General features: G+C 44.6%; 1 protein-coding gene across 2 annotated transcripts; it reads right to left on the reverse strand.

The window, feature by feature from the left end:
• Positions 1 to 405: 405 nt before the first annotated feature.
• Positions 406 to 8,406, reverse strand: znf706 (zinc finger protein 706). Of its 2 annotated transcripts, none has more exons than XM_006635973.3 (3): positions 8,130 to 8,406; positions 4,740 to 4,888; positions 406 to 2,022 (listed from the first exon to the last, which is right to left on the reverse strand). In XM_006635973.3, exons 2-3 carry the CDS (start codon positions 4,872 to 4,874, stop codon positions 1,927 to 1,929), a joined length of 231 nt encoding a protein of 76 aa, XP_006636036.1. In that variant the 5' UTR covers positions 4,875 to 4,888; positions 8,130 to 8,406; the 3' UTR covers positions 406 to 1,926. The 2 variants fall into 2 exon arrangements, with proteins under 2 accessions (XP_006636036.1, XP_015213695.1); XM_015358209.2 differs by lacking the exon at positions 8,130 to 8,406 and adding an exon at positions 8,043 to 8,100.
• Positions 8,407 to 9,814: the final 1,408 nt, after the last annotated feature.

The raw sequence follows: 9,814 nt of genomic DNA on the forward strand, positions 1-9,814 counted from the left end.
ACATGTGTGTTACTCTTCCCTGGATAACTTTCTACATACCATAGGCCACACCATTGGTTTCTCCATGCTAGATAAGTGACTATTCTTATCCGCTACCACATAACTTATCCCTCCTTGAGTCGCTCACAGGAAGTAACTTTGACTTAAGGGTCTTAAAGCACAGTTTCGTCAAGGGACTGTTAGAACCGGTTGTCTTTTTTAAAAACTCTGAATCGCCAATTATTAATGAGGAAAATTCGAGTAAACAGAAAAATGAAATTATTCTACATGGAAAGAAGATCGATGTACAATAGGCAAGACTGAAAATGAAAATGGGGAAAAAAAACATTTTTGTTTGCTTGGAATTACAATTCTCAATTTAGAGTTCAGTGAAGGGAACGTATCACAAAACAACACACTAAGAAATTAACCAAAATTATACTTTATTAAAATGTTATATTACATAATCGGGGCACGGGTATAATTACAGGTGTAAAAATGTCACTGATAACCAGTTTAGCCAAAAGAACACAATGCTATGCACCAGTGGTTCCAAAATTACAGTAGACAAAATATTTATGTATAAACAGGTACAGCATATGAATTACCCTAGTACCTCCTTGGTTCCAAACATACAGCAGCTCAGTGATGAAACATGCCTGTCAGTCTTCTGAGACTCATCTACAGACAACTGTAATGTCTTTAAATCAACCCACAAGCTCACAAACCCTTATCAAGCAACATTTCACAGGAGAATAATTTTTTTTTCCCTTAAATTAAAACGTTAATATTTATCTGAGCAGGCTAAACAAAATAACTGTCTGGTGGACATCTCCAGTCTCTGTGCATGAAGTACTGATGAATTTATTTATTTCAGAACAAAAAAGCTAACACCAAAGGTTATATATATTTTTTATTATCTTACGTACAATCAAGCTAATTTGTCCATTAACTTCACAGTTGTTTTTTGAGTAATCAGACCAGTGAGAAAAACAAAGAGACATTTTCTCACAAAATGAAGAGCACAAAAAAATGAAAAAGTTATACACGATTCCTCAAATTTCTCTTGTTCAAACTACAGAACTGAGAAGAAACTATAGATTCTTCTCAACACTACATCACAACAGATCCTCTACAGCTTTCTGATTCTGGATCCTTAATGAAATGCAAAATAATAATGTAAATACTATTTAAATTGTGAATTTTGTGGACTGATTTCTTAGTCAACTGAAGTGCTCATATGAAGGTCAAGGTTAACACAGAGAACCTTTGCAGGCAAATACTGCCCCTAGTGGTGGATACCCTTAGTGTCCCAAAAAGTAATGATCTTCTGAAAAGGACAATGTTTTTACAGCAATAGCTCCCATATGCTACACAAAACTCATTTCAGTTACTGGGTACACCCCACCAATACAAACAGAAGATTTTTTCTGCTTTTAAGGGCCAGGTTGTCCAACCATGAGTTTTCAAAACGATTCTCAAAACTGCTACCTAAAACCTGCTTGGAAAGACTAGGGCAACTATATACTGTACATCTCTACTTTGAAAACCTTAATACTTCTCGGTTTCCACAATCGGAGGCTCAGCCAAAACACCTCAACTCTTGACAAAAAAAATAATACATTTTAAGACCAGAAATCTGCCCAGCCACCTTTTTAAACAGAAATCTTGAGCTCAGTTTCCTTGGAAGGGAACCTGGGGGGGAAAAAGGCTGAGTAATTAACCAATTCAGAAATCCTATAAGCAAACCAGGCTTTTCCAGCGCGCCCCCTCGTTTGTGCTCGGATTCACACGCTCAACACAAGCCAGCGACTGCGTTAAAAGACCTTAAGAAATACAGTGGCGTCTCACGTCAACAGTTCGTTAAGATGTGACTTCTGCACGAATGCCGTGTGCGCCGTTGGCCGTTGAATCGTTTGCGAGAAACGCTGGCCCGGCCGCCCCGGGTCAGGCCTGCACATCCACGAGCTCGGGCGGCATGGGCGCCTTGGGGTGCTTGCTCTCGAAGTGCTGCTTGAACGTCTTCGGGTCGGGCATCTGCGTCTGAGAGAGACGGGGAACACCCTCTTGTAAGCGAAGGAGGCAGGCAGGCTGCTCAAGGCCCCTCACGACACCATAATGCCTTCGCTGTGTAATCATACTTTTTTCAGTGTGCAGCCCCACCTGGATGAAGTGACAGCAGCCATAGTGCTCCAGTACACTCCCCACACACCAGCTCTCAGTGGGGAGGAGAGCAGAGTGATGAAGCCCGTTCAGAGATGGGGATTATTAGGAGGTCATGAGTAAAGGTCAGGGGGAAATTTGGCCAGGAGGCCGGGGTTACACCCCTACTCTTCTTGAGACTCCCAGGGGTTTTTAATGACCACAGAGAGTCAGGACCTTGGTTTAACATCTCATTTGGAGGATGGTGCCCTTTTATAGTATAGTGTCCCCATCACTATACTGGGGCATTAGCACCCACACAGACCGCGGGGTGAGCACCCCCTACTGGCTCCACTAACACCTCTTCCAGCAGTAGCCTTAGTTTTTCCCAGGAGGTCTCCCATCCAGGTACTGGCCAGGCTCACACACCTGCTGAGCTTCAGTGGGCTGCCAGCTGGGAGTTGCAGGGTGATATAGCTGCTGGCTAGCTAGCTATGGGTTACACGCACACAAACGTACAAAACACACTCACAGTGCACGTTAAACAAGACATAACAGACATCTTTCCACACATATTCATTTGACACTTCTCCTACAGGAATCCACACAGCTGCACCAGACCCCTGTGAATTCACTCCCAGACAATTACACAAAGCCTTTATATTTACACATTACACCTTCACTTCTAAACACAACCCAATTGGACGTGCCATAAACCTCCCACTTTTAGGGTGAATTAGTTTATTGATTGAGTACAGGATAAAATAATTCCTCTTTTTGTGAAGTCTAATCTGTTATGATTTTTCCACTATACCCTGTCACTTCTGAAATAAAAAAAAAGTTTCCTAAAATCCGTAAAATTCTTATTTGAAGACAGTGAAGAGCTTCTGCTCCAAACATCAGATTCCCTGTGGCACCGAGAACAAAAAGAAAACCAGGAAAATGGATCTCAGGCATTTGGGGACTGTACTGGAAAAAAAAAAGAGTAAAAAACTTATTCACTGGCCTTACGTACTTGTTTTGGTCTTCAAAAGAGCTGCATATGGTTTTGTTTAATAAACTTAAACACTTTCCATTTTCCAGTTATGAGATAAGATCTGGAGGGAAAAAAAATAACGCAAACTAAACAAAAGGACCGAACTGGACTAGCAAGACGGCTGTATTATGAAAACATTGTGCTTTGTGCTTGTCATTGCCAGAATAGTTAGTGAGGACACAGCAACCACAAGCTAGGCCAGACAACGCGATAAAATGTTCCCGTTAGAGACAGGTCACGTGCCCCTGATCACTGTAAATAAACTCCACCCTACTGGCTACCTCCCCTAGCCAAACGCTGTCAGCATTTTTCATGATACAAACCATTTTCATGTCCTTCACTGCCTCTGCTATGGTTCACTAATTTAGTGTTTAATGAAAACAGGTGCTGGGTTTATTCCCAATGTGGGTTTAGTCCATAAAAGAGAAAATATTACTGCTACCAACTGCACAGGATCTCAGCGTTCGTGACATTCAGTTTTGTCTACAGCACAACCTTTGTAAATACATATTTTCTGTGGGAACCCGACAACAGGAATCCATTAGAATCCTTTGTCCTTGTTGTCTTTCTGGTCATCGGCACCTATAGCTTCGGAGAATCGGACTGCACTTTGTCCAACACACGCCAGGGAGGTTTAAAAACAAAAAACACGAAGAGCCTCAATTTCTCCAATAGCCACGTCTCTCAAGCTTTTGCTTCTGGGAGTGATAGTCCATGATACCGTTTAATTTCAGGAATTTAATAACTGATTTTTTTAAAGCACTGATTTTTGTAAGTGGACCCAGGGGGCGTTATGACCAGCATGTACACGAGCCGGCCAGGAAGTACGGTCATACCCCTTTCCTCTCCTTACAGTGGAGCTTCAGTGCTTTCCTGTCCCCTGAGAATTTTTAAAAATGTCTTTCTGGCTGTCCCCTCATCCAAAAAAAAAAAAAAGATTAGTAAACGTGGTCAATGCCAGTAGAGGCGGGAGATTTCAGAGATTTCTGGGAAGCAGCTGTAACGCAACACTTACCACTGTGACTTTCAGGCAAACTGAAACCGGGGCTCCTCCTTCAGACTCAGAAAGAAGATACCTACAGTGTCAAACAAGTGACGTTTTCTGCCTTCTCAGCCTTATCCTAGGCAGCCTGGGCTCTCACCCCACAGACAGAGCAGGTGAACACTAGGACAGCCTGGGCTCTTAACCCACAGGTGTCTCACCCCACAGACAGCGCAGGTGAACACTAGGACAGCCTGGGCTCTCACCCCACAGACAGCGCAGGTGAACACTAGGACAGCCTGGGCTCTTAACCCACAGGCGTCTCACCCCACAGACAGCGCAGGTGAACACTAGGGCAGCCTGGGCTCTCACCCCACAGGTGTCTCACCCCACAGACAGCGCAGGTGAACACTAGGGCAGCCTGGGCTCTCACCCCACAGGTGTCTTACCCCACAGACAGCGCAGGTGAACACTAGGACAGCCTGGGCTCTCACCCCACAGACAGAGCAGGTGAACACTAGGACAGCCTGGGCTCTCACCCCACAGGTGTCTCCCCCCACAGACAGCGCAGGTGAACACTAGAGCAGCCTGGGCTCTTACCCTACAGACGGCGCAGGTGAACACTAGGGCAGCCTTGGCCGCGGCCTTCTGGTCGTGCCCCTGCTTCTTCTTCTGCTCCGCCTGCTTCTTCGCATTCTTCTGCTGGGACTGAATCTTCTGATGCCCACGGGCCATGGCTGCCGGGCCACCTAGGACAGAAAGGAAAGAAAGGAAAGTCAGCGGGGTGGGGGGGGGGGGGTGGGCGAGGAAGACGAGGCGTTCAGTTCTGGGTGGCTGCACTGCCGTGGTGCCACACCAGTGAAGCACACCCAGCAGATGTGGGTACAAGTGCCAGGGGCTGTCGGACACGATCACCGGCCAAGTGGATGCCCTCCCCCAGCTCTCCAGGCTCAGAGCTTCAGGTCAACAGTCAGCAGAGCGACAGTAGTGGACTGTGTGGGTTTTAAATCAACATTTAGATCAACATGCTTTTGGGGGGGACAGGCGTTAATTTGAAAAATGCAAATGGATACCGAGGCTGTTACACTCAGCCTGGATTTAAAAGCCTTGCCGATGGGCCAGGAAGCCCACCCGGGGGGGGGCTCCGCTTTCATTATCTCGGCTTGTGCAAACAAATCGGAAGAAGGAAGCCTCCCTGTCCAGCCGAGATGGATTTTCTTGTCTGGTCTCCGAGAAGTCCCCACGGCCTCCCTCTCAAGAGAGGGGCAAGAAGGAACCGTCCATCCCCAGAGAGCTGGTGCCTGCCGAGGCCGCTGGGCTGGGCGGCTGTAAGGCAGGCAGAAGACGCCCTTCACATGCCCGCGGTAGGAAAGGGAGGCCGGGCGGAGGTCAGGGCTCTGTCGGGGACACAGCGCCCCCTGTGGCCTTCTGTGCTCATGCGGGCGGGAGGGCAGCGTTTGCGAAAAAGCGACGAGCGATAAAAAGCGACACGATAAAAGACAAGTGGCGTGCAGGCAGGCAGGTGGAGAGATTGTACCTACGCTTCGTCACTCCCCCAAGTACAGTGGGCTGGACTGTGGGGTTCAAAACACATGGCTCACTGTTCCCTACGGGGGGCGCTAGAACAATAAATAACTGGCAATTATAAACTCATAAAGAACATTGACAGGTTACATATTCTAAGGTGCTTTGAAAGATGAAATGCCTCTTCCACGACAGGCAGGGTTCAAGTTTTAAACAGGAGATGACAGAAAAAGACTGATTACTCCAAGGTGCTACAGAGACTCGAGTTAAAGAGCCACGTGTTTAACAAGCTTCTTGGGAGCCACGACACATTAAAGAGAGCAGTTTGCTGAGCAATGGGGAGGTGTTGCTGCTCAGACTGAGAAATGACTCAATGAATTCCCCATCATGGCTTTTAAGAGTGAGGGTAAGGGGCGCTGGATGAATATACTTTTCCCAACTCCCGTTTGAGACCGCTAGATTTAATTTTGAATACTTCTACTTCGCCAATGTGACCACAACTGTAAAAGCTTGGAGGCGTAAAAAGAATCCTCATACAGAGGCTTTCGAGAGTCACCACAGTGGAGACAAACCGGAAAAAAAACAAAATATATGAAGCAGGGTGCCTATTTAAAAATCTTCACTATGTAAGAATATTCATTGTAAGAAAGTGAAAACATTTGTGTCAGAAATAAAGTAAAAAAAGATCGGCCCACAGCATCAGCAGCACCTTGCAGCACAAACTTCCTTCTGCGCAATGGCTTTTATCTAAAAACTAGTTTATTTTAGGGACACCAGGATGCTTAAAAATAAGAGGATCATTTACCCATGTGGCTTGTTTGGCTGCTAATAGCCAACAGATCAGATAGATGTTACCCCCTCCATCGTTTCATACCTCCATCATCAATTAATTAAGTGCCTTATCACAGCAGGGGATACACAATCACAGTATTGATCGGGCTACTACTGGGCACCACGAGGCAAGCATAAAGTCTTGAAAATAGATTAGAAATAGAGGGCATCTGACCAGAGGAGTTCTGATGATTCATTTCACATGCACTGGTAGAGCAAGCCTTATAAGTGGGTTAGCAACAACAATTTAGGGCACACGCTATTATAAGCAATTAATCTCTGAAATATCCCAGGAGGGAACGAAGGAACAGAAAATGAAATAATTGACAAACGAATTAGGTCATTTAACAGTCCGGTTTTCAACACAGTAGTGCTGTGCGGAAGGAAACGGAGAAGCTGGCAATGTACAAAAATAAAACTGAACAAGTGTGTTAGTAAAGCACACGCTCAATATTAAGCACTTAAAATACAATGGGCTGCATTACACCTGCTACCGTATTTACTGTGTTTTTGTCAAGCACTGAGAAACTACCCTATAGATCCGCGCTATACAACCTAATCCTTCTGAATTACGTTCTAGTTTGGAAAATAAAACAGCATTTTATGAGCCACGTCACTTTTATTGAGCAGAATAACTCGGCCCTGTACCTCAACACATTATTTTAAATCTTATGCTGCGAAGACCGGTCGGGTACAAATAAATAACTACGGAGTGTTTTGAGGCACTACCTGCTAACACGCAGGGTAAGTAAGCCATTTCACGAACCCGTGCAGAGAAGAAAACTCCATACTCGCGAGTCATTTGCCGTTGACGAAGGAAGCACTTTCTAGAAAGGTCATCAGGAGGCAATGGCCCCGCTTTGCACATGCATGCAACTATATCCCTAAATAGCTCAGAGAAAGATAAGCACGTCGAAATGTATTTATTTTTTTTTATCGTTCATTAGCAGTCAATAAGGGAGTGGCTCAGTTACCAACTGGTGGGAGATTATTTTATTAAAAATCACTTCGACATTTACAGCGTCATTTCTGCATTTACATGTACAGCAACCTCTTTTGTCGCAAAATAAATCCTATGACTAAAACAACCTAAAGTAACAGCCAAGTAAATTTATGCGTAATTACAAAGTGGTTTTCGAGGCTTTTTAAATTGCTTGTGTTCTACCGATGAACTCCCCTTTCGTTGATAAGACGCCCGTTTAATGTCCGTTAACAGTCTGAGGTTACCTAGTCGCGTATTGCTAAATAATAATAAAAAAAGATGTCAAGTGTAGCTGGAATTATGCAAACGAAGAGTCATGTCAAGAGCTGGTTAAGTGATGTAGGGTTGCCCGTGTTTTTCTAAATCAATTTAAGTTTAGTGCCTTTTTTTAAACTTTCAATCTGTAGAGAAAACGACACCGGTAGCGCATAGTTCACTTGTGTTTGGAAACAACACAAAGAAAAACAGCCTCTTTTCGTGTAAAGCCAATAAGATAAAACGTGCAAGTCCGATGAACATGTTCATAAATATATATATTTTATTTTTCTGGCCGTGAAACACGTTACGTTGTTCAGAGGTCTTCAGCTTTGTTGCCGTCCGTCTCAGTCCACCCCCAGCTCTAACGCTGGTTTAAAAACAACCCCTCCACTTACCTCACCAATTTTAGTGTAAAACAAGCGAAACCCGAGGAGGCTTGGCGAAACAGTGCCAATACTTCCGGCCCCCTCTCTCTCCGCACGCCGGTGCTCCCACGCAGACCCCCTGTCCTCGCTCGCCCGCCCGCTGCGCGCCGCACTCGAAGCCGGTCACGACGGCTGACGGAGCAGGAGCTACAGCCGGGAGGAAATGTAGGCAGCGCCTCTTCCTGCAGGCACAGCAGGAGGAGGAGGAGGAGAAAGAAAGAGACTTTCAGACGGCGAGAGGAGAAGGAGGAGGAGACTCAACCTGCCTGCTGTTATGTAACAAACTTGCCTGCCTGACAAGGCGTTGCATTACAAAATAGGCGGGGTACAAAATTGCAGACCACAGCTCTGATACATTATACCCTCCTCCCTTCCGATTCAGTTACGGGGTTCACGGAGGCTGTGGAAAAAATGAACACCGGGTCTCCTTTTTTTTAAATTAAATCCTGATGTACCTCTTTATTTTTAACTCTGATTTGGACGGCTCTGGTGCGATTGCGACATAACCGGACCTCGCACAACACGCTTGTTGCCAAAGGTGCTTGGTTGTTTTTCTGTGGAAATAGATAACGCGTGCGAGAAGAATCGTAAGGATTGTGAGTTTTCTTGAGTTTGTGAATCCGACATGAAGAATAAGGCAGATATTTAATGCCTCCCAGTGAAAAACAAATGATCAAACTGTTCAAAATTAAAACTGTATATTAAAAAAATTGGTGAGTACTCAGGGGGTCCAAAAGAATGATCTTAGACAATGTTAAACAATGTAATGCGAAATATCCTCCTTCTAGCTTAGTGATATATTGTACATACAGTATCCGCAAACATTACTGTTACTATACTTGCAGGAGCAACTTTGTGTAACTTTCAAAAGCACAGTCTATAAGAGAAAATCAGGTATTAAGTCTTGGCTTAAGACCTATAGAGCATCCATTTATCTAACAAAAGTCTCCTAATATATCATTTTATCATGAATAATTAGTACTGGCTCCACTTCAGTGCAATGGGCTTCTGTCCAAATTGAAACAAATAACTTGTTTGTGTTCAGATGAAGTAAGTAGCTGAACTAATTTATAAACCCAGGCTTTGAAAAGAAATCTCTTCTGTTTGTTTAAAGGTTGGGGAGAGTCTTACTTCAAAAGGCGTAGGTGAAGTGCTATATTCCGGCGTACCCAATACGCCACATGAAATGTTTGCATTAACCGATGATTCTTCAGGAGTGCCATGTGCAGACTAATTGTTTGCAGGAAAAACCTTCCGAGTTCACTAAACAGCCCAGTCCCTCTCAACGGAGATTTCATTTTCTAGTAACGAAATAACTTTCCTCCTACGTTTCATGGTTTTGATTCCATAAGACGTTCTTGTTTTTCCCAGAGCTTAGGTTAATTATCAGCCGTTTGAAGGCCAGTATGAGATAGGGTGAAAAACAGGTGGCGACCTTAACTTTTCTTCTCTCGGGTGAGCTTTTCATTTGGTTTTCGTCCTGTTGCTTTTGTCTTCTTTAATTTGTTTCTATTAAAGTGGGACTCAAAATCCTGCCTTCTGGAGAGACGTTCTGTGTCTTGGGGGCCAACACAGAAATAATGCCACAACCTGTGCATGGCATGGAGGCTGGCTTCCCTTCTCAGACAATATACGAGGAGGTCTGGGGCGTTTTG

The sequence above is a fragment of the Lepisosteus oculatus genome, chromosome 10 (genome assembly GCF_040954835.1).
Source record: "Lepisosteus oculatus isolate fLepOcu1 chromosome 10, fLepOcu1.hap2, whole genome shotgun sequence".
NCBI lineage: Eukaryota > Metazoa > Chordata > Actinopteri > Semionotiformes > Lepisosteidae > Lepisosteus > Lepisosteus oculatus.

Bases quoted from the DNA above. Each gene is read 5' to 3' on its own strand.
- znf706 (XM_006635973.3), bottom strand. From the start codon at position 4,874: ATGGCCCGTGGGCATCAGAAGATTCAGTCCCAGCAGAAGAATGCGAAG. The intron at 2,023-4,739 runs GTAAGAGCCCAG...CGTCTCTCTCAG, and splicing joins TCACCTGCGCCGTCTGTAGG to ACGCAGATGCCCGACCCGAA.